We start from the raw sequence: 27,870 nt of genomic DNA, 5'->3' as shown, positions 1-27,870 counted from the left end.
CAGCAGGATGCCCACCACCTTGTTGGAGATGGTCTCGTAGGTCTCGAAGAGCTGCCCGAAGGTCACGCTCACGCGCCCGTCGTCCCCCCTGCGCCCCGTGCTCCTGATGACCAGGCACAGCTCCTCCACCTCCCGCCCCACGTGCGAGTGGGCATCCTTGCCCCGCTGCTCCGTCCTGGAGCCCTCGGGGGGCCTCCCGTAGGCCGGGTCCCCTCTGGCAGCCAGCGCAGGCTTGCCGGGCAGCCCGCCCTCGCTGCTGAACGGGTTCCTCCTCTGGTACTCGCCGTGGCCCTCCGCCCAGCTCTGCCAGCTCCGCCGCAGATCGCCCACCGCCCCGCCGCTCTCCTCGCCCTGCCCCTCGCCCACACCGCGCTCCATGCCCCGCGGCGGGCCCCGACGGCCCTGCGGGACCCCTGCGGGACGCGGCTGGGGCCGGGCTGCCGAGGAGGAGCCGCTCAAACAGCCCCCGGGGCTCAGCCCCAGCCCCGCGGTGCCGCCCCACAGCGCCCGCCCCCCCCACATGGATCCTCCCACAGGCTGCGGCGCTGAGCCGGGCACTGGGGAGGCAGCACCAGGAGAGTCTCCTCGTCTTCACACCGGCTCCAGCCTGAGTGCTGCAGGGCGAGAAGCGCCCGCAGGAGGCTGTGGGCACGCACCAAGACCGCAGCCCGTGCCTGTAAGCAGCAGGGCACGGGCAGAGCCTTGCCCTGAGGCGCAGGGAAAATGCCGCCCAGAAACCCGCGCAGAGCACGCAGGGGGCCGGGACATGGGGCGGCTGCCGGGCACGGCTGCTCCTGCCAGAGGGTCGCTGAAGGCTGGGGGCGCCGGGCCTGCCAGCTTTTGGTATAATGAACATCAAGTTCAGATGTTAAAATGTAACGAAGGATAACTGAGAACACAGAAATCATTGTTTTATTATTCTCCAGGCAGCCTTATCTCTGCCCCTTTCCTGACGGTCTGTTAGGAGCTCTCTGCTTCTACACCCATGTCACACGGAAAAAGCAAAAATAAATAAATAAATAAATAAAGCACGAGCAGGCAATTAGGCGCACGTTTAATTAGTCACCAATTACACACGCAAACCGCAGAAGGCTGAGGCGAAGCCGGGACAAACGCCGCTCACCCCTCACCTAGCGGGGCAGCTCCGGCAGGCAGGGACCGGGCACAGCCACAAACCACCACAAACACCTCCACCACCTCAGGGCCCTGGCGGGGGGCTGAGGGGCAGCTCCCAGCCCTTCCCTTCCCTTCCTTTCCCTCCCTTCCCTTCCCGGGTCGGGCCGAGCCGTGCCGGCCATGCCCGCCCGGCGGCGCATGCGGGGCGGGGAGGCGGGCGCTGTCCCGAGATGGCGGCGGCGCGGCGGGTGCCGGCGGGGCGGTTCCTGCTGCTGCTGGCGCAGGAGCACCTGGAGTTCCGCCTGCCGGTGAGCGCCCCGCGGCCGGGGACGGGACGGGACGGGACGGGAGGGGGCTGTGAGGGGGGCGCTGCCCTCGGGGGCTCTCCCCGGGGGCAGCCGGGGACGGCCCGGGGGCAGGCGGCGTGTCCCGGCCCCAGCCCCGGCCCCTTCCTCTTCCCCCAGGGCCTGCAGGGGGACGCTGGGGCGCTGGGGGGAGAGGGAGCGCTGCAGGCGCGTCGCTGCCCTTCCCCTGGGACGGCTGTGCCCAGCGAGCTGCCCAGCACCTCTGCACCGAGCCCCGGCACCGCCTGCCTGCGGCACGGCAGCCCCGGCACATGCAGAGCCTGCCCTCGCAGGCCGTGCTTTCTGCGCCTTGCAGCTTGCCTTTAGGCACTGAGAAATGAGTGCAAGAATGGAAAACGCTGGGATTTCCCTACTGAAGCCTTTGATCCTGCTGTACCCTACAATGTACAGCTCTTCATAACCTGTCAGTAACTCGAGTTGTGACAATCAACTACTTTTACAGAAGAGTCTATTTTTTCATCTCATACATACTCCATACAAGCTGAATTTAACTCTAAACCTCTGCCCTACCCACACAGTTGCGTTAAGAGTTTTTCATTGTTGCTTCTCACAATAAATCCTTAGTAAATGCCATTCTTTCCTCTATTGTAAGTTTTTGTTTGTAATCCCTGTGGAGGTCACAGTCTGCATTAAAACTTATAGTATGCTGTTCTGTCTCTGATACATACATACATATATATAAATTTAACACATTGGTGAATGCTCCCAAAGCCTGACCTTTTTATTTTCCCTTTAGGAAATAACATCGTTGCTCTCGCTCTATGGCGGACAATTTAGCAATCAACAGGAAATTCGTGTAAATGTAAGTGAGGACCAAATATTTTCCTTGAGTGCATGTATGATATACAAATACGTCCTTTACGATATTTTTATTTAAAGTGTGTAACTGAATACATTTTGAAGTTTCTTAGGAAAATAAGTTGTCTTCCAAAAATGAGCAATTCTCAATTTCAGCTCAGATTTTGGGTTTAGGAAAAGATGCACAAAAAGCACATCAGGATGTCTTCATTTAGCTATATAGAAAGAAATTGTGCCATCTACTGGGAGGCTTGTTTCCTTTCAGAACAGCTGAACCATGAAAACATTTTAGTAGGCTGTGTGAATTTAGTGTTTACCTCTAATTTGGTGAGACACTATATCCAAAAAAGTGAAGCTGGCAAGCTGTATAATTCTGGTCTTAATGCTTAGTCAGAAAACATCACTAGCCTTTTGTTATTAGTTTTGTATAAGTAGGTGTTATGATTCCTTAGTGGGTGAATAATCTAGAGAATTATAAACAAACAAATAATATTTTACCAAATCAAAGATACGGCAGGAAAATGGAATTTGTAGTAAAGGTTCTTGGCTGTTCAACCAAGAATTAATTTTACCTTAAATTAAATGTTTTATCCTCACGTTTTCTGTACTGTTAACGTGTTTTTTTCTTCAGCATGCGTGTTCTGTTTTGATACAACAGAATTGTGTAATTGTGTAATACATGTAACATCCTCCAGGTAGACATTCGCATCACTCATTTTCTTTCTATTTCAGTCTCCTTTTTGGATTCTCAATATTCCTTCAGAAGAGATGGCAAGGGGAATAATGAAACGGACAGTATGTGCAAAGTAAGAGGTGAAAAATCTTCAAAATGATAAAGTAGGCTGTAAAAAGCTTTCACTATAAGAGGGGAAATACTAATTTTGAATGGAGTCTTAAGACTTATGGAGTCCTAAGTCGCTGCTTACCCCTAGAAATGAGGAAGTATTGTTGGACCCTATAGGACTGATTACATATCATGCCTGTCCTTCTTACTTAATTTACAGTCAGCACCAGGTCTTGAAGCACTGTTTTTCACTGTAGAGCCAGTGCTCATCTTGTAGTGTCAGTGACTTCCCAGTTGACTTGAGTACTGCTTAGGTAGTGGCTCATTTTAAAACACACATGGAATTAAAATATAAGAACAATGAAAGGTAAAAACTGAAAATCAAGTTTAGAAGGGAATGATACGAGAAGATACATATTCCTTGTCATATGTGATGTGAATTAAAGCACAACAGGACAGCCTACAGGTGTTCTATATGGCATGCTCTTTCAAACAATACATACAACTCTCATAGGCTTATTTTACGTAGAAAGCACGACTTGCCCATTGTTTTTTCCTGCCCTTTTATGTCCTATGGGGAGTTATGTTAGCATAAGATTGCTGGAGCATCTCAATTGCACTGCTAATGAAAATTAAAAGCTCTGAAGCATATACTTATCTAAATAAACTCTCAGCAGAATGTTTAGGGCTTTTTTGTTGTTGTTGTTAGATAATTAAGTGTAAAGGTAAGAAGTGAGTCTGAATTGCTTCTCCAACAGCAAAATAAAACTCAAAGACGAGTATTTGTTTGTCCCTAGTATACCCTATGTTATTAGCTTTTCCATAGCTCCATCTATAAATATAGTTTAAATTCTTAAAGTAAATAGAAACAGATGCTTTAAGAAGAAATGGCACACCGTTAAAATTTACTCTCTTTTCAGGGTAAATGCAGGTTAGACGTGTAGCCCTAAATATTTTTCAGGAAAGGAATACTGCAACTAAATGGCCTACCACTGACCCTTGTCACTTAGTAAAGTGTAGTTCTCTTACATTTGTGTGAGTGAGCTAAACCTTTGAACTCTGGCAAGTTTTTCCTTAGGGAGTCAACCACCATCCTTGTAAAAGTACTGCATGCCACTGCTGATCTTTAAAGATTGTCTCTGTGTATGGTGTGTTACAAATACGCATAGGAATGTCTAACAATGTGCAGTGTCATGAGGGTTCCTGTTGGAGAATTTTTTTTCTTTGATATGGATATGGCACTTGGGATATCTGAATGCTGGAGGGAAGGCCTGTGATGTGGTGTGTGGTGGTGTGCCTTCACTGCAGGAGCATCAGTTCTGTCATCTTCCAAGGCAATGCTCTCATTGTAGCCAGCAATATGGAAACAACAACAAAAGTGTGGGAAACAGTGTAGTGCTTAAAAATCTTAAAATGTCAAATGTCTTAGACGAATCTTCAAATGGGATAGAACCACTGGTTATATCTCTGGCTACATAAGACAGACCAAACAAAAAAGCGTCTTTGATACATCAGCTTAGGATAAAAGAAAAAGTATCTCCCTGTTCAGAACAAAACTTAAATGTGTGCTAAGACACAAACAACATCCTCCTATACCCCATGAAGCCTAAGCATGTTGGCCAAGAAGGATTAGTGAGGAGTGTCTGTAAGGCATTTCCCTCTTCCCTTCCCCTTTGCCACTTCTGTCTTACTGCACTCTAAAAATATTGGTATTTTCAGGTCTATATTTGAACTGTGGGGTCATGGCAGATCTGCAGAGGAGCTCTACGCATCTTTGAAGAACTACCCAATGGACAGGATGGTATGCATGTGAAGAACTTAAAAGTGTTTTCTTCATCGCAGTAGTTAACACTGCAGCTGTACTAATGAGAATCTTTGCCATGTTTTCAGCTTCCATATCTACAGCCTGACTCTACGTACAAGATACGTATTCATACTTTCAATAAAACACTGACCCAAGCACAGAAAATAAAAAAGATAGATGTAAGTAGATGTTTAAGATACCATCAACATTTATTTTTATCTATTTACATTGTTCGTATTCAATACTATCAGTGTTTTCTAAGATGCATTGAATTTGGGGTTTCCTGAATATCTTAAAACAGTTTACAGCTTATGTCTTGTCACCTGTAAATGAGATCTTTCTGTCCGACTTAACGTTCCCCATGAATTCCTGCCTTTGTGGTTTTCTTTTCCTAAGCAGATCACGTGAGGCATATACAAAGATAAACAACGATCACAGTGCTGATTTCATAGATGCAGACGTTTAGGCTTATGGCCTGGAACTATAAGTTTCATATAGAGTAGATGCCAGTTTTAAGAAAATGTCTTATCTCCATATTAGATATCAATTGTTGGAGTATGTGGAACAGCCAGTCCGCTGACTTTAGTTGCAAGCTGTGGATTGTTTGCCAATTTTCTGTTCTGTCCTTATGTTTCTGTCTGTGCTTATGTTCTCCTGCTGGTTTTATCACTATTTTAATTAAGATTTTTTTCTAAGTTACTGCTTTTGCTTATTTAATTATGCTCTATTTTTAGTCGCTGTTGATTCTGTAGATTTTTAGGGGGGTTAGGTTTTCTTTTCTGGGGGGGGGGGGGGGGGGGGGGGGGAACACGTATTTTAAAAACGTGACCTAGAATGTGTAGACTGTTTTTCTTTTTTTGTGTAGGCTCTTGAATTTCTGCCATTCAATGGAAAAGTAAATTTAAAGAATCCAGAACATGTATTCTGGATTTTGGAAGATTATGGAATGGACCCTAATAATGTTCCAGAAGAGCCCTTTGATCTGTATTTTGGTAGATGGGTGCGTAAGTACAGTTGCTTCAATTTTTGAACTTGTATGTTCAGAACTGTTCTTCAATTTAAAATGTAAAAGTTGCCTTGAGCTTTAATGGAAGCATACAGTATAACTATAACTGAATATATCACTGCATAAAACAGTGATACAAGTCTTGAAAATCCGTACTGTGACTAAGAAAAAGCAGTTTACTTTAGCAATTGAAAAACAGGTGGAAAAAACTGGTGTTAAACAGCGCCAATGTCTGCATAGCTGTGGTATTATAAATCCAGGTGAAGCTAAAAGCACCAGCAGCTTGTTTCAAACATGAAGAAACATTTACAGGAACAATAGATGGTTTGCTACCATGGTGACTTGCATCAGCCCTGCTGGAGCATTCTGCACGTGCTTCAGGCGTCCTGATGAGCACCTCAGTAGAAAGGTATGGACTGAGCCTTTGACTCAGTAGTTATCCTGTAGCTGTGAGTTATCATGGACTGAGACTTTGGACCACAGTGGGTCCAGCCCACAAGTGGATGTGTGAGTGAGAGGACACTGACAGTGCTGTGCTGCTCACACACAGTAAGGGTCATTTTCAAAAACTGTCTAGAGCTTGTCATCTGAGGTACTTATTGCAAATGTTCTCGTCTGTTGGGTGTATGCACTCCAAACCTGCTGCATGATTGGGATATTTTGAGGAAATTGGATCTGGTCTTTTGTATCTTGTGAGGAAAAAGTGGGTCCCCAGAGGACGTCTTACAGAATGACACCAGTGACTGATTGAAAACTGTGTTCTGGAATGCCCTGGGTCAAGAGCAGTTAGAAGGGAGGAGAATCCCTGTTGAGAATGCACAGCTGTGGTCAGGGGTTTTATAACAATAACTACCTGGGAAGTTAGAGGACTGCATTACCTGTTAGTGCCTCTGAATACTCTCCATGCCTGTGATTAACTTGATAACAGCCTGTGTTGTGGCAATACTGCAAAATGGTGCAGCTGTTGTCCCACCTCTGCTGGATTCCTGAAGTGTTCAGAGACAGGGAAAACAACCTGGAAAGCATAGACAAATGTGTTTTATTTACCCAGTAAAACTGGTGGTGGTCGGAGTCAGAGAATTGTGTTGGAAGAGCTTTTGGACATGTTTAATTCTGGACTTTTCTGGTCATCTTCAGTATATTTTGGAAGTCTGATGGAAAAAAAAAAAAAGCATTTGGGCCTTGTCTGCTTTACCAGTAAATTTTAATTTGTCAGTGCAAAATTTAGATTTTGAGCATGACAGAAAAGCTGGTGAAGATCAAACTTCTGTGTGACCTTAACCTGCGCACATGCACTTGTTTACATGTACTTTATTTATTAATGTTTTGAAGTTCTTTTGACTCTAAATTGCCAGGAGTTGTTATTCTGACACCTAGAATAATAGCAAAGTTGCTCTAATATTTATTTATTTATTTATTTAGAACAATTTTCACTACAAATTGTTCGTATATTTGTGATCTCTATCTTGAAGTATTTATCTATGTATTGCATAGATATTGCACCTGTTGCTTGGAAAGAAGTCTTTCATACCTGCAGAAGGCAAAATGATGCATTATGGAATGACGAGTTTGCTGTTTGTTGGATAGCGTCACTTAAACAAGTCTGTCAGTCTGCTTATCTCTTGTATCTAAGACCTGACAGTGATTTCAAATCTTTCAACAGATTGCAGATGGCCAAAGAGAACTCATTGAGTCCTACAGTGTAAAAAAGAGACACTTTATTGGAAATACCAGCATGGATGCCTGCCTGTCTTTCATTATGGCAAATCATGGAAGAGTGAAACCCAACGATATTGTATATGACCCCTTTGTTGGAACAGGTATGTTCCTTTCTACTGGAGGGAAAAACTGGGGGATTGTGTTACTGTGGTGTTACGCCACCCTTCTGCCTGATACAGTGGCTTCAGGTGCTGAACTGACATTTGAGATTGTACCAAAAGCAAAATGGGGATCATAAAATGATTCTTGAAAAGGATTTTAGGGGAAGGAGACCAATTTCAGAAGATGCGAACAGACTTCTCAGAACTGTAAAATAATCTTATCTAGTTTTATTTATTTATATGTAGCATGGTTTAAACACCAGTTCAGGTGTATTGTGGACTACTTAGGATCCAAAGTCACTAAGAACTGAAATTTGGTTGCAACATTCCCTGCAGCAACTTTCAGAATGTTGTGTGGAGTAGCATCATGATGGAGGTGGCTCTTTTGAGAAGTGTTGAGGGCACTTTTGAGCCTGAACACACTGTAGCAAATATTAGGTTATAGCATTCAACAGTGATGGGCTCCTTGTGCTGTTGCATCTTTAGGACAGCGCAGTTCACAGCATGTATTCACTCCAGTTACGATTTGTCTTAGTTAAACCAGGAGGGGGAGCTTTTATTCCACATATTGATCTGCATGCCATAGAAGTACCTTGTACCTGAGGGAAACTCAACTTTTTTGTAGTTGAAAAAGAAGATCCATGGTGTCAGGTTGTAGCATTTAATCATACAAGAGTATATTGCATTAAGCCACCTTTAGCCTTTATTAGTTTATTGCAAAGAAAAGCAAAGGCTTTATTGCTGACCTGGATTTCGCTAAAGTTTGGCCATGTGTTAAGAGCACGTGAGCCACATGAAATTAAAAATCCTTATTAGGAGGGTGAAGAGAATTCACTGCAGAAAGTATTACAAAGGTGCTAGGGAGAGAGAAGGCAACACTAGAGCATCAGTAGCAGGACGAATTTTTATTAGCATGTGGATTCTCTGTAACACAGAAAATACATCAGGAATATCGTATTTTCAGAAACACAGGACTTCAGTAAACTATGTTTCTGTTTTCAGTATTTGTATTCATATACAACCTGATTTTTTTGCATGCATAATAATCTCTTAACGACATTTAGTCATCCTCCTTGTTCTTGTGTTTGGGGAGTAACCTTTGAAAGGGTGATGAAATTCCCCTAGTTCATCTGTAAGCAGTTATGCTTTGGTGTTAGTAGTTTTGTTTCTTTATCTGCTAAACCTACAGCACAAAAAGTTCTCTGAAAGCAATTATTTTCTTGGGAGTAAAAATGAAGAAAAAAATGAAGGGGTAAAGACAGAATGAGGAAAAATTGCATAGAGATGGTGAAGCTATAGAAATTAATGATGAATGTTAAGCTTAAGTGATTCAGTTCAAAAGTATAACGTACACAAAATTCTCCTCAAACTGCCCAGTGATTTGAATTAAAAATTTTATGGCTTTACTGCACTAAACATCTGTAATGTGCAGACTTGAGATTAACAGTACACAGGGACATGAGAGATGCTGGGTAAGACAGTCAGAAAACTGCATTTATAACCAAACAGTGTCTTTTCTTTTGCACCTACTCTTGGTGAATAGCACCCAGGAATTTCAATAGTTTAATGAGGTCCTTTATAGGATTTTCAACATTGTCAGGTGCAGTAGTGAGCTATCATGTACTTTTGGAAGGTAGTTTAGAGTTGAGAGTAAAGCAGTAAATTTGAGCTTATGAATTTGGAAAGAACGTGCCTTTGGTACTTGAGGAGTACTTTGAAAAAACCATAGTTCAGATTTCTTCACTGATGCAGCTTGAATACCTGGATTGATTTTTTTTTTTTTTTTTTTTTAATGCTCTATTTACCAGGTTAGAACAGCCTTGCAAAATGGTGCTTGCTTTCTGGAAGCAATCTGGTTTTGCTACGTGAGCCAAACAAGCCTTCCAGATCAGTGTAGTAGTGGACAAGGGGAATTTGTCCTTGGAATGAAAAGTGCTTTTGACTAGGCTGATTTAAGACCCACCGGAGGTTTCTGGAGGAAGAAATCAAGTCTTTTATCTGAATATTTTGTATTGTCCTGTTTGACAATTTGTTCTTGATACTCCAGTAAGCCTATTGCTTGTTCTTCAGGAAGATGTTTGTCCCTACTTTCCCTTTGCCAATTCATGATGCTGTGTAATTGCAAGTAACACAATTTTGTTCCTTGACATCGTGGAGGACAGTGATATGACCAGACCCTCATTTGTGCTCAAGAGATAGGAAGAACAGACACTATCCAATAGAAAGGCATGAAGTGCTGTGCCATTGTCATTTGGTTAATAGCTGTCAGTGGACCCAATGATTATCTGTTTAACCCTTAACATACATCTGTTTAATATAGGGTAGGTCAAAGGGCTGGCCCAGTTAGGATATTTAAGTATCTATGTAGGTTTCTGTGAACAAAATTGAACTAGTATCAGCTGAGATTTAAAAGCTCTAAGTTCATGCTTTCCTATCTTATTTTTTTTATGTGATTAAAAATACTCTTAGATGGGCAAAGTACTTTCTTCTTACTTTTTTTATAGGACTGGGTGGTATGCCATACTTGGGGTCAGGGATAGCTAAGTTTGTCTTGACCCTCTGGAGGTACTGCCCATCTGTTCTGAGGGATTACAGCCGAGAAGGGAAATGGGTGACTCCTATGGGGTGAGTAACCTTGCTTTTCCCTGATCCATTTCACAAGGAAAAAAAAAAAGATATATATTTTTTTTCTCCCTCACCTTCAGTTTTGGTAGTTTATTAGCATACAGTGCAGGAATTTTCTAGTGCCCCATGTAGGACCTTTAGCCTGTACATGCAGAATGTGTTGCAGATTTGCTGGTGCTGAGTGGTTGGTGTGGGGCAATGCAGCTGCCTGAGATGCTCCTTTTCAGGCTGCCAGTGAATGCAAGAATTGGCGTCATCCACGCAGGCAGCTTGTGTGCTCCTGGTGCTGGTGAGCTCTTGTCTTGCAGCAGTTGTCCCCCTCATTTTAGTGGTATTGCTTCTACCTATAAGCAGATGGCATCAGTAATGTGGGGTTCACAGCCAAGTTCTTGGTTACGGTACAGTTTTAAACTGTTCTGTTAGCTGTATACTTTCTGATTAACAGCACAATTCTTTGATAATCTTCTGCCATCCATTGTTTTTTCTTTTGGAAGTTGTTAAAGACCTGGTGGAAGTGCTCTTTTTTTGTGGGCTATTCTGCTGTTGCCCAGTTTCAAGGGGAAATCACACATGCTTTTTTTTTTTTTTAGCAGTTTTTTAATTAGAAATGCAGATCGCAGTAGTAAATAACAAAAACAGTAAATAAATTTAGTTTTATTGCTGGATTAGTAAACTAACAAATGTGTTGACAAAATAGCACCATACACAAAAGAAGACATCTGTATATAGCTCTCAACTAGCAAAACAATGAAGGAAACTTTTTTGATACTGACATTTATAATGGGGATATTTGTATTTGTGAGGTTCTTGACCATTGCTTCCTAATAAGGGACTGAATGCCCACGTACACAACAAGTTTAATTTTTGATGTAGTTAAGGAGACTAACTTTGAGAATAGGCACTGTAAAATTGCCTTTTTTTTTTTTTTTGCGGTAATTTCTTAGATTGTTTGCCAGAAGTGCTTATTAAAGAATTAACAGTTCTGATTCTTGTAATGCTCAGAGGGTCTAATTGCTTTAAATACAGAAAACTACAAACAAACTCCTCAGAAAGTCTCCAGAGATGAGTGGCATAGGAAGTTCACATATAAGAGAGAAGGGATTTAGTATTAACATCTCTGATTATAATTGTATAGAGATTTTAACTCTTTTATAGTTGTATTTTATTTTTTTTATTGGGTTTAGCTTTGAGTCTAGTGTTCTGCTTCTGTAAACTCCTGACACTCCTGAGGAAAAAATCCTAACGCAGATGACATTCATAACAACAATTTACACCTTTCCCCTTTTTTGCCCTTTGTAGGTGGCCTCCTTATCTCCTCGGCACACTTTGGAGCATATGTCTGTGGTACTGATATTGACTACAACACAATCCATGGATTAGGTATGTTACATATTTCTAAGCCATTGAATTCTTACTCTTTGGAATTTACGAATTCTGTTGATAGAAGGTTGTGCATCTTAAAGCAATGTTAATTTTCACAGAATTAATTCGTTCATGTATAATTTTATTGATTGATTTATGCGTGTCTTAGCTGAGTTATTCTTTTAATTTTTAAGCATTAAATATTTAAGAAAAGGAACAATGAAAACCAAAACATAATTCAAAATAGTAATGTCAATAGCTATGTGCTTTCTGATTCTGTGCTGTAGGAACATTTTTACATAACCAAACCTAGCAAGCCTAGTCCCTTTTTTACTTCTCTGAAAAATTGCTGTGCAAATTAGAACGTATTTTCTGCATAGGATTATGACTGATGGATAGTGCTTCTCCAAAGTTAACATCTAGTAAACTAACATTTAAAAAAAAAATGTGTTCTGTATGTATGTATGTTCCCAATACAGATGGTACAGTGGGACTATTTTTCATCTGTTTTCATTATGTATTGTTAGTTACAAAGCTTATTTTATCACATATACTTCTGTTGGTGAGTAGAATAAGGCAGGAGATAAACTATTGTTTTGTGTGACATTTATATGAAAGATTTTGCTGTTGAGGATGCATTTTTTTCCTTTCTCTCTCAGGCAAGGCAAGCAGAAAGAACCAGAAGTGGAGAGGGCCAGATGAAAATATCAGAGCTAATCTCCGACAGTACGGTTTAGAGAAGTATTACCTTGATGCCCTAGTTTCTGATTCTTCACGACCAGTATGGCGAAAAGGGATGCTGTTTGATGCAATCATCACAGATCGTAAGTTTGTTAATGCTTTCTGTTGCCCAATTACAATGACTAAAATATTATTGCCTAGATATATGCATATGTATATTGATTTAATGTCTCAGTGAATGCTCAGATCTGCAGTTTCCATATTACAAAAAATGAGCTTTGAGTTCAACACTGTGGAAACTGGATCTGCATTTTGACATCTCTGCATTTATTTTAAGGATAGTTATAAATGTGTAACAAAGCTGCAGATAATGCTGTCTTCCATGGAGACAATATTATGACTGACAGTGAAAATCAATATGGCTGAAAATCATCCTTTGAAGGTGTCTCATTCAGTAAAGGTATAATGTTACTGATGCGTGGAGCCTTCTTACCAGAATGGTCTGTGTTGCTTTTAGGACTTGGTCTGCAGCACACTGGAGTCTGATGGACTCTGAAGACTTACATTAAGTACTTATTGGAGTGCTTCCAAAGAGAGAGTTTAATGCATTTATGATACACTTAACTGCTGGAAGCACCAAAAGTTTGAAAGGATCCTCTGCTCTTCTAGAAACCTGTGTGCTTAACACCATTTGTCTTGCCTGAGAGGAGTAGAGGCGAAGGGAATAAAGAGAAGACTTTGATACAGTAATTCCTGATGTCTAGTACTGGCTCATGCTATGATACATTCATATTAGTTAAGAACAGGGAGGGTGACTTTTCTCCGTGGGTTGCTCCTTGATTTGTATTTGGCCTGTTTGAAAATAAGACAATGCAGTATATTAACATTACTTAGAACTGAGTTTGTAAGTTGTGTTGAAACTTCTGTATTTACAACATGGTGACATTAGTGCTTCCATGCTGAAATACTGACATGAGTCTTACAAAAACAAATGTGTTGAACATGAAACAAGCACGTTATGCTATTATATGTTTCTGCAAATTTCTAAGAAAAGTGAACTCTGGCTGCTCTTATCTGTATAAGAATTACCATTTGCAGAATGTGCTGGCAAGAAATTCCAATTATACGATATCATTTTGAAAAAGATCAGCTAAGTGCTATAGCAGAGGTGTTTGTTTCTATCAAACAAGAGGATGGGATTATTTGTCACATGTTGAAAATGTAAGGCTTATTTTTTTTATGGACAAATCTGTTAACAAAACAGAAAAGCATTTTCTATAGTGTAGCAAACATCTAGTATGCTAGAAGCCTCTTACAGCTGAAAGGCTTTCTTTGAAACAGTTTTTAAGCAATTATTTGGATCTTACCCTTACCAACTTCCTTTGTAAATTTTTTCCCAAAACTTTGTATAAGCTATAGATTATGCACTGTTTATATGTATAATATAATTGTATCATGTTATGTGCGCAAAGAGTGAACTTCTCATCCCTGCACTATGCTTTTGCTTTGTATAGCACCATACGGTATCAGAGAAGCTACTCGCAGAACAGGTTCACAGAAGGAATCAGTTAAGTCAGCTGAAGGAAGGTAAGCAAGCTGTTTTGTCTGCTGTAGAATATAAATGTTTCAATGGGAAGCCAGTTACAGTTTTAGAATCTTTATTTTTTCTTGGTTGACTGTCAGCTCTTTAAAAAAGTTAATAATTAAAGAAGAAAAGCCCCTTTTGTACTGTTTGCAAAACCAATACGTCACCTCCTGAAATCCTTTTGGTTTTGCTCTACCTGCTTATAACTTGCATGTGTCCGGATTTCAAATCCTGCATCTCACCTCTGTGAACCAGCAGTACCTTGTTTCCTATTCTCAGTGTTCTCTTCAAGCCCTGCAAGTTGCAGAATAAGTTTAAAATGGAGTACCTCTATTTCAGCTTAACCTTCCCTCTTAGTTTTCTACTGCTTCTTTCTCTACAGATAACACATGGCTTTTGGCACTTGCTTGGCCTTCCTTGTCTTCTGTCTTTTACTATAAATTGCCCTTAGGGAAGATGCTATGCAAAATAATTATTTCCAACGTGCTTGTGTTTCAGTGACTTTCAGAAGTACTAAAGATGAGTGTAAATAGCCAGTAAGGGAATTTGGGAAGTCTTATTCCTCAAAGTAGAAGTTGCACGTCTGAATTTACCTAGGCAGTTTTGCAAATATCAAGTAGTGCTACTTTTTTATAATGAAAAAATGCAAGATTTACTTGTGCTTTTATGTTTACACTTGTGATTTTTTTGTTTAGCACAGAAAATCCCGTCTTCATTTCATCCAGCTACCATCTGAGTGACATCTTTTTTGACCTTCTGAAGTTTGCCGCAGAATATCTGGTGATGGGAGGAAGATTAGTTTACTGGCTGCCGATATACAGGCCTGAGTATGTATCCTTGATTTCTGGTATGTAGCATGTCAGAATGAACGCAAAATTCTAACTGTGATTATTTGGGCATAATACAGCTGGAACTTCCATAGCACTAGCACTGAAAAGTAATGCTCAGGCATCGTATTGTTAGAACTTCGTATGAGGGCAAGTGCATTTCGAAATAAGGTATGGAGATAATTCCAACTTACCAAAAAGAAAAAAGCTATCATGCCTCCTTGTAAATGCATGTCTAATGGCTTGAGGTTTAAGCTTAGAAAATTAGGCTTTTAAGGTGCAGATAAATTCCTAAGGTAGTAGTAGAAAGGCAAAACACTAATATGTGTTTGTATTAAAGTAGTTGGTAGATGTGTATGACAGGGTCCGGTAAGTGAACATTCTTGGACGTTTGGGGTTTGGCACCACTAATTTAGCTTTCTTCTGAGAAATGGAAAGTCAAGTGGCCGAGAGATGGCAGTGAGAAGCAAGAAGTACACTTCTTGCAGTACAGAGAAGCAGCCCTGTTAAGGACGAGAGAGGCCAGCAGAGACTGCAGGATGCTGTCTGCTCAGGAGTGCATCTTTGGATTGAGTTTAAAAGAAAAGACATCTGTTTGCATACCTGAGTTAAGCGTCTCTTAGATAAGGTTTTGGGCTTTTTTTGCTGTTGTTGTTTTTCCTGAAAACTGTATTATAGTAAAGTGGGGAGATGATGTACAGTAACTGTTTCTGAGCATCTCCCAGAAGGAGGTGTGTACTGAATGCAGCTTCTGCACTGTCATATGTTCCTATGTATGGCCAAGCTATACCGATAAACAAAGTGGGTGTTGTCCCTAACTTCACCATGCAAAAAAGCCATGTAACAGTCCTTTGTGTAATTATCACATGCTGTTTTGAAAATCTGGAAAATGAAAAAAGCCAATTCTATTACATCAGATTTCTGTGGGCTCTTTAGTAACAGAAGAGTGTGCTTAATAGCTTGTGGGGTTTTTGTTTGTTTTTTAATGCTATAATTGATATTTTAGGCCTTTTTTTATACTACTGTTCACAGGCAAAGCAAAGAATGCCATTAACAGTATTATACTCCTTGCTCAAAATGTCTTTCTATACTGTCTTTTAACCCTGATAGAATTCACAAGTACACAGGGTCTTAGATTTCCATGTCAATGAACTCTGTTTGGAATTACTGTGTTTTTTTCTGTTTTAACAGAGCTTTTTGTCTAGTCTTTGAACATTGGTAAAAGCGTGCATCCTCTGTACAGCAGAATACAGTGTTTAGATAACCACGAGCTACACATTCTCGTTCTACTTTAGCTCCTGTTTTGGGACGTCGGCTCTCAAACTCTAGTTGTATTGCCTCTTAAACAGTACATTTGTACAGATGAGTGTGAGTTGACTTCATGCAATGAAGTTTGAAATATGGAAGTTACTGTATCAGCACAGTATCATCACTTTGTTGTAATTTCAGTTGTAAAGATGAACACAAGAGAAGCTGTTAAAAAACAGGAATGTAGAGGAAAGATAAGCTGCTGGCTACTAATTTATTGTGCTATCAACTATGCTTAGGCAACACCTGCCATCGGGTTCATGTGGTATTTGAGATCCTTGTGTATTACCTTAAATTAAAAGCAGAACTAAATTAAAACGGGTTTCTGTTAAAAGCACTGCTACTGTATTACTCTTTTGATAATGTTCTGAGTTTCACCTGAGTGCAGAAAGATACATATGCATTAATGCTAACAGACAAGGTTTTTTAACAAACCGATAATGATCTCTCACTCTGCAAGATAGCATCTCACTCCAAAGTTTACTCTTTCAATCTGACATTGAAATCGTTATTGAGTCTGAATTCTTTTAATTCCTCTGCAGCCAGGCTTTATTATGGTTATGAAGAGAAACTTTTAGGATACTGTGGCAGAGTGCCTACCTTTGTAAGCGTGACAGGCAGTTTGGTGGTAGTGGATGCATCAAAAGTCTTGTGTAGTAGAAAAAAAACCTGAGAATTCATTTGATTCTCCCTTGTCAGAAGCATGTTCTGACTTTACCTAGCAGGTTATGCCTTGATTTTGGACACAGGAAGGGACTGAAAGCTTGTTTGGCTATCTGGAAATTTTGGAATGATGCAGAGATGTGGTACTGTTAGTTTTTTTTTATGTATGTACAAGTCTGCATTTGGTATTGTCTTACTAATTTAACAGCTCACTATTGTCTTTAAATTAAGAAATGTCAAGATTTCCCTCAGCTCTTCGAGGGATACTTTTATCAGCTTGTGCTTTGTGAATTTGCAAGGCTGCTCAAGCTTCAGAACTAATGTTTTTATTCTCTTAAGTGAAAAGTTTGTGGCAGGACTTTGTGAAGAATGACTTTTTTTTCTTCTTTTCTACAAATACTTTGTCAACAACTGAGCATCTGAAATTAGTGTTAAGTAATTGTAATACTAGAGCTTGCATGAAACTTATTCTACCAAATCCTGGGTTAGCATGGTTGTCCAATGAGTTCTTTTTCCACCAGCTACTGTTAGTGAACACAAAACTATGGTCCAGAGAAGTTCCTATCACCATCCTGTCTTGTCAGTAGGGCTAGATAAATGGAATTTGATTTTTATACTGCTTTTTTTGTTGTTCTTTGGCATGGTCTTTTCAATGCATCTCTGGTTTGTGTGTCTTAATAGGCTTGCATGTCTGTCAGTTTGGGACTTGCCTGCTGTCGTGCACAAGCCTATGCCATATATACAGAACAACCCATTTTTAGTTGTGTTGGATTTGACTTCTCTTTCACCTATAACAATACATCTACTTGGTAAAGTGCAGAAAATCCACTTCTTTACAAGAAAAATACTAAGCTCCTCTATTGTATCTTTTAAGTTCCAGGGACTGGTTCCAAAATTGTTCAGTTCTGATTTTTAATGTCTTACTTCTGTTGACCCCCAACCACAGGGGAATCATGAGAGCAAGCATTTTATATAAAATCCTAGTCACTGACAATACCCCATATACCATTTTCTGTATTATGTTACAGTAACAGTTATAGGAGAGCTTATTACAAAAATGAGGACTACATGGCTGATTTATACTCTAGTATATCGGAATCATGTCACATCTCATTTTATATTATTAAGCTAGGTTAATGCTCCAGTCTCATGCAAAGCTCTTAAATTTTAAATTCCTCTTTTCAGCATTTGGAGAAATAGGAGGAGGGAAATTCCCTTTTTCCACAGGGAAATAGTATGCTTATGAGATGGAAGGCATGTAAAACACCTACTTGGCTCTATAGACGAGGCTTTATTGTAAGCCATGTTGCTACCATCTGATGTTAAAAGCTAGTTGATTTTTCTCCATTTAGAAAAATCTTCCATCATTTGACAAGACAACTACAATGTGATACATCTGCAGCATCATCTTCTGAACTCCAGGAATGTCATTGCTATAGGAGCTAGTTTAATATCAGTCGGAATTCAAGTGTAATGGTCTCCTTTTAGGGAGCTAGAGTTAAGTCTCTTGTTGCTGTATCTTTATTTATGTTGACTGTGGAATACTTTTTTTTTTTTTTTATCACAGCTCCTGATTGGATAGGTTATTACTTCTGATTGGGCAAGATGTTTTCCCTTTGAAATGATATAGGCATGCATACATTAACGTAGTACAAATACATTTATAAAATATGGGTGGGGACCTCTTTACGGTAATATTTCCATTTCTTCTGCACTTTTAATGTCACAAGATGGTTGGAATGTATGATTGGGAGAACTCTGAGCACCAATACCTGAGCTTCTGGTAACTTAATTTAAAATGCATAGCAACTTTCTAGTGTGAGCCATTTTGTGAAAATCTGTATGAATTTTGTTTCAGATGCAAACGTTGCAGTTCATGAGCTTACAACTCTGAATGTTTATTTCTTCCAGATATACAGAAGAGATCATTCCCCGCCACCCATGCCTGAAACTTATTAGCAACTGCGAGCAGATGCTTTCCAGCCACACGTCAAGGCGCCTGATAACCATGGAAAAGGTGAAAGAATTCAAGGTAAGCTTGAATTCTTGATTATATTGTGTAAAGTGGTAGCTGTTGCATTCATGAGATGTTTGTGCTGTTCAGCATTTGATCTTCATTTCTCTCATGGTTGAGTTTTTTATGAGAGCTTTTGTAAAATTGTCACACATTTCTTCAAAGTAAATTGAGTAGTGATTTAAGGGACTCTACTGGTTTTGTTGTTTTCCTTGTTCTCCTCAGCTTCTGATAAACTTTTTGTCCCGAGCAAGTCCCTTAATAGCATGAAACTGTGCTTGCTTATGGAAATTGCATACTCTTTTCTTAGAAAACTGAACTCTGTGAATCAGATCCACATAGAAGTTTAGATGCCTAAATTCCCATTGATCCCAAGTGTAATTTGGTGCCCAAGTATGTACTAAATGCCAGATACTTTGTGTATCTGCCAGTACTGGTAAACAATATTCAAATTTTAGAGTGATCTTTAAATCCCCTTAAACAAGGGACTAAACAATATAGCTTTTGGAAATAATATTGTGTCTGTTACATAATTACAATGAAGCAAGGATTTATTTATTTTTTTGCTTAAATTTATTCTTGAGGGGGGACACACTAAGTTCCTATCCTGAGTCACTGAGACTAGTAAATAATACATTTAGGTCTCCTTTCTGTTCTTGCTGCTTCTCTTACCTGCAAAGACTGTTTAAAAAGATGCTAAACCAGTGTGAAGCAAACTCTTAATGAAAACACAAGCAAGAGGTGAGCAGGTGTCTTAGGTATATTCCTTTTCAGCTGGAAGAGCTATTTAAAATGACAGGAGATGCTGTCAGACTGCTGTGTCTGCATGGTGCTTGCAGAAATAACAAAGCAGGATTTCAGCACTGCATTCATAATGCTAATAATGACTGGAATTTTCAAGCAACACCTGAATTTTTGTAAAACACTGTATGTGGAGTTCAGAGCCAGAGCTGCCAACTTTGTCAGTAGCAAACCACAAGGGTAAATTTTGACACTTTTTGGCATGCATGTCTCAGGGTGTCCACAGAGGTTTTCTGCAGAATTTTTTTTTATATGCCAGCTGGTATGCGGCTGCCAGTGCTGTAGGATAAGATGTCCTAACTTTGAAAATATGTTCACCCTCCTACGAATAGACTTTCATCATTTGTTATTCTTGTTTTGTGCATCACGTATTCTTCAGGACGTGCTTTGACAGGTTCATGTCTGGAAGCACTTAGCTTTGAGCACCTGATGCTACTTGGCAGGCTTACTGCCTAGGTAAAACTGTGCAGGTGCTTCTGTTGTGGACTCCAGATGTCTTCTTAGGTAACTTAAAGATGCTAAGCCCTGTGTATTGTTTATAATAATGCAAAAACTTGTACAAATAACAATACACAGATTGACACCTTAACTAGTACCTCCTTGGTTTGGGGTCTTGTTTGGCATCTAACTACTGAAGATCTTCCCACCCCAGTTCTACCAGACACTCTTCATATTCTCTTGGCTCTCTGGGAAATGGTTTTTTCCTGTCCTAATGTCTCAAAAATCCTTTTGAGTTGGATGCTTATGACTCACCAGATATGATCATAAAATTCAGTATTTGGAGCTTTGGCAGTTTTTCTTTTTCCCCATATGAAAGTGAGTTATTCTGAATATACAGGCATTTACATCTCTAGACAGTTCCCATTCTCTTCAGTAAACTGGTTTGTAATGGGAACTTACATATTTCTTTTAGTTCAGCTTAGTGGAGTACTCGCAAGTGACTAAGAAATTTTACATATTATGTAGTGCTGTTATGCAGTCCTTTAGTTTTCCCAGTATTTTGCCACCAATAATGAATTGGAAATTTCACAGCAAATCCAATTCCATTATTAACACTCTAACTTCTTAACTGAAGATAAATTTGATCAGTTACAGAGCTAGAGAAACAAGGAAAAACAAGGAATGAGTAGAATGGGAGAGGAGCAAAATGGAAGTGGTATGAGATAAGACCTCACTAGCCTGTGATCTGCCACTTTTTTTATAAATATAAGTGGCCTTTCTGCTCATATTAAAGAGGCATGGATCACCTAAATATCTTTCTAAACCTGAAATAAAGCTTCCTAACTGATACTACAGTGGTCAGGACTGTGAGTCAAGCCTTATCGAACTATTGAGAGAGGTTTTTTGGAGCAGTAAAAACAAATTCCACTCTCCAAAGACTGAACCATTCACATATAAGAACTGAAATACTGTGGTAGTGGAAGAACGAGAACCTGTTGTGTTGGCTGAATAGATCTGTGTTGTAATGTCTGTTGACTCTAATCTTCTAGGAGTCCAGTCTTCTGCTTTAAGTCAGAGGGGGGTTTGAACTAATTCTTCCACGCTGAGTCAAGTGAAAATATATCTTCCGCTGTCCTGGTTTATTTTTCAAAAGCCTTTAAAAATATATGCGTATAAGACTGAAAGATCTTCATGTCTACTATCTATATTTGAATTGTTACTCCTTTTTTTTTTTTTAAATTTAAACATCAAATAACTGGTAAATAATCAGCAGGAAAATTGGAATACAACAACTTACAACTTAAGAACAAGCATTATTATCACAAGAGTTCTTGGGAGTCTGTATCTGGTGATCAACCAACTATCTCAGAAGGGGATGGATTTATGAATGGTGTTTAACTGTAGGGTGGCTTGGTGTTCCCCTTCTTTGCTACAGTGTGTCTAGCTTTCTGTCTTCAGAGGCTTGTTGATTTCCACGTTTGTTTCAGCCATTGCAGAATTGTTTGTTTCATTCCTTGGCTGGCTGTCTTAAAGAAATAGACCACATCTATTTGGCTAGTAAATGCTACTTAGTTTTAATGTTTCTCATTAGTACTTCTTAAATATATACATGGATATTATATATAGATATATATATATAAAAGGAGAGATCTGTAGTTGTCAAGGGTTAAGAGAGACACCTAGAAATTACAGGGAGAGATGAAACAGAAAACTTAAGAATGAACTCTGAGCATATGACTGCCCATGAAAAGGCCCTGGAGCATTGGGCATGCAAATCCACAACACTGAATGTGTCCAGCATTTCCATGTCATGGGGTCACTCCAGAGTCTTTACTAGCGTAGCACTTTTCCTTCTGAATTTAGCTGTGTCCCTGGATATGACCCTGCATCTGTGATTTGGGAACTGCTCGGTGCTGTTTATAGCTGTATAACATTAGTGTAAGTGGTTTCTGTAGCTACCGTTCAGCACCAGATGTAGAGTGGTAGGAAGCTGTGATAAGGCTAGGAAGATCTTTTAAACAAAAAGCGAATGTGGGTTATTACCCTAAGGCTGAAATGAGGTGTGCCAGATTCATAAAAATCTGTAAACTTGCATGTAGTGTCTGCAAAAACTTAAAGACACAGCTTTCTTGTTACCTTCAAGCCCCCTCCTCTTTCTTCCACCTCTCATTATTTATCAGGGACATGATACCTTTATTTTTTGTTGTTGTTGTCTTTAGAACAATTCAGTGTTAAGTTAAAAACACAAATTATCAAAAGCAGTTCGGTAGCATCTACTTTGCAAGAGCTTTGTTGGTTTTCAGTTGTCACAGAAGTCATCGTAAAACATTTGAGAGCAGAAGTTTTATGTGATAACTGCTGTTTGCAATTAGTCTGCTGTTTTGAGAACTTGAATAATTCAAAGTGAGAACCAAGGAGGATTTAAAAAGAATGAGCAGTGGCTAATCAACATCTTCAGTCCTACAAATAAAGGAAGAAGGCTTTGTCTTGGTGGTAGGACCAGTAGACTGGGGAAGGAGCTGGCTTACTGCCAAGTGGGCTGATCATTGCTGATCAATCTTGGCACGTGGCCTAAGGAAATGCTTTCTCAGGAAGTCTCAGTAGGTTGTGCCAAATAACCAATTACAGACTCTATGCCTTGAAAACTATGCATACTCTTTTTTTTTTCCTCCAAAACAAATGTGGCAAAAGCTATTCATCCCTAGGTGCAGCGTTGTATCACAAGCAGTACTCCTGATTCTTCCAGTGTGTCATGTTAAGAGGAGGAGAGGGACTATGTGTGTTAAAACACAATGGTTCAACTCTATTCCCCCAATTTAAACTTTAACACAAAAGGGGGGATTGGAGAGGGGGGCAAGTGAAAGGAGAAACATGTATGCTAACTGGGCTGGACTGTTAATGCATTCCAGGGAGAGCTGACAGATCAATGACTGAAACAATTCCCAGGATTTGGTCCAGTGCTTTCTTCATTACTGTGTCCCATCCACCCTCTGTAAGAGATCTTCTCTAACTGCATAGCATTCCTGCCAGAACTTCAGGGTGCATGTTTGGCCAGTTGTACTACTCAAACTAGAGCTCACCTGAGGATGTTTGGCTGGTTTCCTTACTGAAATGAACTGGTGCTCGATGCCTAGGTGAATTCCAATCCAGATAGTCAGAATGCTTTTCTGAAGATGATTTTGATGTGTTTTTATCTTTGTGGAGCTAAATGCAGACTTTTCCTAGTGCTCAGATTATACCTGTTTGGCTCCCTGTGTAGATAGAAAATACCCTAATTTAGAATCCATTCAGAAATGCTTAATCTCTGAAATCCAAGACTTTCTTTTAGTTTGTTCAGTTCTCATATTCCCTGTAAAACTATTATGATTAGTAAATGTCAACAGTGAGTGGCATCTGCAGATAATTGAGGGTTTCTTATTTTCTTTTAGTTTTTTAAGTCATTCCCAATCCATTCTTCTTCTTTAAAGCCATTAACATCTTTACTGGGTAGTCATGTCTGTGTAGGGAAGAGATAGGGAGTGGAAGCTCTTAAGCTGGAGTTATGATGTGGGCCAGGAGCTTTCTTAGTAAGCTGTTCCAAGAAACCAGTGCCTGACTGCAGGTCTCCTCCCATCTAGCAAGCAAAGATTTGCGTAGCTTTTGATGAAGCCTGGATTTACAAAATGGATTGTGCTGTGGTGTGAAGCACCAAGCCTGTTTCCATCTGAATGCGGATGCTCCTTTTGAAGTTTCTTCTCTCAGATATATCCTCTCTTTGTCCTCATCAGCTTGGGGGTAGAGGGAGGTAGTTCATTTTTTCCTCCTTCCCTTCAGCCTGAATTAGCAATTTGTTACTTAAGAAATCAAGATGAATGGAGTACAGGTGTGTGACCTCTTAGAGGTTATAGGGATTCATTTTTATGTCAAAAATACTGTTGACCCATGTATCATTATCTTTCAGGGTCGAATATCCCATCCATTTCTTAAAATAATTTCTTAAAAGAAAGTAAAATCATCATTAAAACACTTCCCAGAGGTATGAAAATACATTACACGTTGTGGTCAAAGAGGGTTTACTGGCCTGTAAATTCAGGTGAAAAACAAGTGCTCCTTTCCTCAGCATGGTACTGTATGGGAGACCTGGACAAGTGGCTACAGGCTGACTGTAAGATGAAAGTGTCTTAAATCCTCCTTTTTTCCTGTCTCCCAGTAGTAATTTTTTTTTCGTGGCCACGTTAAAAGGCATTGATTATGACCCTGAGGATGGTCTTAGAAATGCCTGTCTCTCACAGATGACCACAAGACAATAGTACAGTGGCTTTACTGAGGTCATTTTTCTCCTGCTATTTTTAAACATCGCAATATTTTAAAAGAACTAACTGGATGCTGATGGTAGATGTGCTTTAAGTGTTACATATGCACATATATGCATATGAACATTTAAGAAGTTAATTTAAACCAGTGGCATTCCACTGGTATCTGCTAGGATAGCAGCTGGGAATTGCTTCGTAGGAGTAGCTCATTGTGTCCAGAAGAGGGCACTTGTACATGCAGACAAATGTCTTGTGTTGAAAAATCTTTATCTTGCAGCTTCAGAATGCATATTAGGATATTCAAAGCAAGATGTGGCATTGATCCTGCTAGGTGAAAGCCCAGAAGGGCTCCAAAATAGCTGAAAAGAGGAATGTCTACTAGAATTTAGTTCATTTAGTGTTGGTAGCATTTGGTAACGTGAAAATACTGACTTAAATCTACTGCCATGTTACTAAGGCATTCTAGAGTAATTTTATTTTCAAATGTGAAAAAATAACCTGAACTGCATACTGAAGTAATGAACCAATCTGTATGCTGAAGCATTGCTTAAAGAATTTACAGTAAACTGTGAGGATGCATTAAGAAGAAACATTTAGTAGAAGAGAAGTTTAGTTCTGTTGTGTGCTTGTTTTTATTTTCTCTTTGCACACTTCAGTTGTGCTTGTGAGGCTGTTTAGCTCAGTTTCATCTTGGCATTGTGATAAACTGCCATCAACCATAAGTGTTAAACTCTTTTTGCAAGTTGCCATTGGTTTTTAGTGCTCAGAAAAAAAAAATGTTGGTGTATTGTTTATTTTAGAGTATTGATACCATCAGTTGACAAGTATCTTAATTGAGTAAAGCCACAGTACGTGATGAACTAAACATTTATATGTAGTGGCCCATATAATGGGCCAATTTTCTAAACTGTTTTCTTGGCTAGTGTCATGTATAGGGATTTACTATGTCAATTTTAATTTTCAGAAGTACACGAATTCTGCACAAGAAAAAAAATCCTCTGATAGCACTTCAGTTTCTGCATGAACTCGCTTTAATCATTCGTATTCCCCTTCTGTTTCTATCTGCTTTCCGCAAAATGAGTGATTGAATTCTCCAGATGGTATTTCTTCTGGAAACTCATCTTTATATTTCCATTTATAAAAGTGTGTGTGGCATGGTACTCTGCTCTCATTGATTCATGCAAGGGTTGAGTTCTGGTGATGTTAGTGAGATACTTCCAGTGATTCTGCACAGTTCAAGCTTCGAATGTCTGGTATTGACAACTTGCCCCAGTTTGCTATACAGAGTACAGTAATGAAAACTTAAATGAGTGCATTTAAAACAAACAAACAAACAAACAAAAGCACCACAAAACAAAAACTTATTTGCTTACAGCTTGTTTTTGATCAATGCCAATGTTAAATGTTAAGAGTTTTTTCAGTAGGATGTGTGTGTTCTCGTTAATCTGAACGAAAACTTTAGCGTTGTATTTTTTTTGCGTTGTTTTATGATTTAAATGGTTGCCATTAAATTTTAAATAATACTTTACTCTTGCTTGTAATCATCTGAAAAAGTCTGAAGGAAAAACAATGTCAACGCACACTGAACAGACTGCCATAAAAACTAACACTTGCATTTTGATGCCATGCAGGATCAAGATCAGAACTCTTACTTGGATGATCAATACATGCCGTACAGGGGACACAATTCTTTTCGTGAGAAGTATTTCAGTGGAGTGACAAAGAGAATTGCCAAGGAAGAAAAAGACAACCAGAAGTAAAATACAATATAAACAGATTAAAAAATGAGGAAAGAATGAAGATTGTGTTTCTTTGTAAGGACATCTGGATATGAACATTCATTTGGATGCTTCAGAAAAATAAATACTGCTTTTAATTTTAAAGCAAGATGAAGCCCACAACACAGGTTGAGAGCAGTTCTTTTTAATTAGCTTTGTTTATAGCAGATTTTATTGTACAAGTTTTTTTGAGTCTTATTTAATTTATATTTGTACTTTCAAGTTATAATGATGATTGACTAAAACCATTATTATTGTTCTTTCACCATTAACGTTTACAAAAAGTAGTAGTATTATTTGGCTTCTTAAACTGTGAACATCTGGCTCTTTTAGAAACACGTGGTGGTGATCAAGGATTGCTTATTGTGAAGATCATTTTTTTCTAAATGATATACAGTAAACCAGAAAAGTTTGTAGTGAGTTTTTATTTTTAATTGTTGTATGCAGTGACTCTTCATATGTATTCTGATTTGTTCTGGCTGAGGCCAGCAGTGTTTAAAAAAAGAAAAAACAACACAATCCACAAAGAAACAGATGTGTGTGCGTGTGCACGTGTGTGTGCACACACAGGCACACAAGCCTCTGTGACCTGACAAACTCTGGAGAGCCTATTAAACCCTGTGAAGCCTGTCCACATCTGAAGCTCATCTGTACCTTGGATTTGCTCTTGCATTCCTAAACCTTGACTCTTGGTCAAGCCAACTGTCTGCAATTTTTGGTTCAGAAACTGATAGTTAAAGCAGTAACAACAACAGCATAAAATCAGTAATGGTTCCCTAATGGTATTAAGCCTAATCAAATCTTTGAAATTGAAGATGTATTTGTTAAAGGGAAAACTTTGCTGAATCTGTACCATGTCCATCATGAAAATACCTCATTTGAAAACCACTAAGCCCATTAATTCAGGATGTTAATGGTTCTTCTCCTTTTGGTGGTCAAATATGGCCAGATACTCTTCAGCAGGGCGTTGGTGAATGTATCTGCTAGCTCCAGCCAGGGAAAGCCTCACTTCTTAATTTGCTGCAAGCTACTGACTGTGGTCACATTGCGATCTTTGTAGATTATGATCTTTAAGAATCTCTCCAAAAAAACAGTCATACCTAGGCAAGTATGAATCGTTGTGTATCTGGTTGAGCTCATTAATTCAATTTGCTCTTCTCTGTGTTGTGGTCCTCAGCTGCAACAGGGAGAGCTCAAATATTCGATGACAACTTTGTCTGACCTTCTGGATCTAATCTGTGGTGTCTTAGGTAGTTCTGAAACAGTGATTTATTTTCTCTGTTTCCATTATAAATCACTTTGTTTTGAGACTCTTAATGTCAGCCATCTAAGAGTTGTTCTGGGCTAAACTTGGAGCAAGATCAAAGCCCAGAAAATTTTTCAAAAGCAGAATTTGAATTGATCGTTTTCAAATATTACATCAAAAAATAACTGCTTCTGAAAACCTGTCTTCATATAACTTCTGACTTCAATTTTAGCATTACAATTTGGCATTCAGTCTTTATTACTTTACAAATTAAAATTACTTTCTGTTCTTCAGAGTCAAGGAATTTTTGTAGATGGATTTATTATACATTTATAACTTCACTTTTGTAAATGTTACTCTACATAGACATGATCTAAATGGTTATACAAGATGTAAGGTAGTGGCAAATCTGGCCCTGTCTATTAAAAGAGAATGATTTAGTTTATTTCTCCTCTTCTTGGTCCAATTTTTAGTCCATTCAGCAGTGGTGGTGCGGCCTCTGTGTAGCAGTTCATACATAACAGCTCTATCACTACTGAAGAATACCCTTTTGA

The 27,870-nt window shown here is 39.4% G+C and overlaps 1 protein-coding gene across 5 annotated transcripts; it reads left to right on the top strand.

Moving 5' to 3' along the window:
- Positions 1–1,151: 1,151 nt before the first annotated feature.
- Positions 1,152–27,761, top strand: TRMT11 (tRNA methyltransferase 11 homolog). Of its 5 annotated transcripts, none has more exons than XR_003496465.3 (13): positions 1,152–1,424; positions 2,218–2,283; positions 3,012–3,085; positions 4,783–4,864; positions 4,954–5,046; positions 5,733–5,867; positions 7,537–7,693; positions 11,618–11,698; positions 12,340–12,504; positions 13,876–13,948; positions 14,642–14,793; positions 18,656–18,776; positions 25,924–26,062. XR_003496465.3 is itself a non-coding variant. In XM_027454583.3 (13 exons), the coding sequence occupies exons 1-13, from the start codon at positions 1,347–1,349 to the stop codon at positions 26,050–26,052; spliced, it is 1,386 nt and encodes a 461-aa protein (XP_027310384.1). In that variant the 5' UTR covers positions 1,167–1,346; the 3' UTR covers positions 26,053–27,761. The 5 variants fall into 5 exon arrangements, 4 of the variants coding, with proteins under 4 accessions (XP_027310384.1, XP_027310385.1, XP_071892136.1 ...); XM_027454583.3 differs by having other exon boundaries at positions 1,167–1,424; positions 14,642–14,773; positions 25,924–27,761; XM_027454584.3 differs by lacking the exon at positions 1,152–1,424 and having other exon boundaries at positions 2,226–2,283; positions 3,012–3,092; positions 14,642–14,773; positions 25,924–27,761.
- Positions 27,762–27,870: the final 109 nt, after the last annotated feature.

Source organism: Anas platyrhynchos, chromosome 3 (genome assembly GCF_047663525.1).
Source record: "Anas platyrhynchos isolate ZD024472 breed Pekin duck chromosome 3, IASCAAS_PekinDuck_T2T, whole genome shotgun sequence".
NCBI lineage: Eukaryota > Metazoa > Chordata > Aves > Anseriformes > Anatidae > Anas > Anas platyrhynchos.
This window is presented reverse-complemented; position numbering and strand designations above follow the sequence as displayed.

Bases quoted from the DNA above. Each gene is read 5' to 3' on its own strand.
- TRMT11 (XM_027454583.3), top strand. From the start codon at position 1,347: ATGGCGGCGGCGCGGCGGGTGCCGGCGGGGCGGTTCCTGCTGCTGCTG. The intron at 4,865-4,953 runs GTATGCATGTGA...CCATGTTTTCAG, and splicing joins ACTACCCAATGGACAGGATG to CTTCCATATCTACAGCCTGA. The intron at 5,047-5,732 runs GTAAGTAGATGT...TTTTTTGTGTAG, and splicing joins AGAAAATAAAAAAGATAGAT to GCTCTTGAATTTCTGCCATT.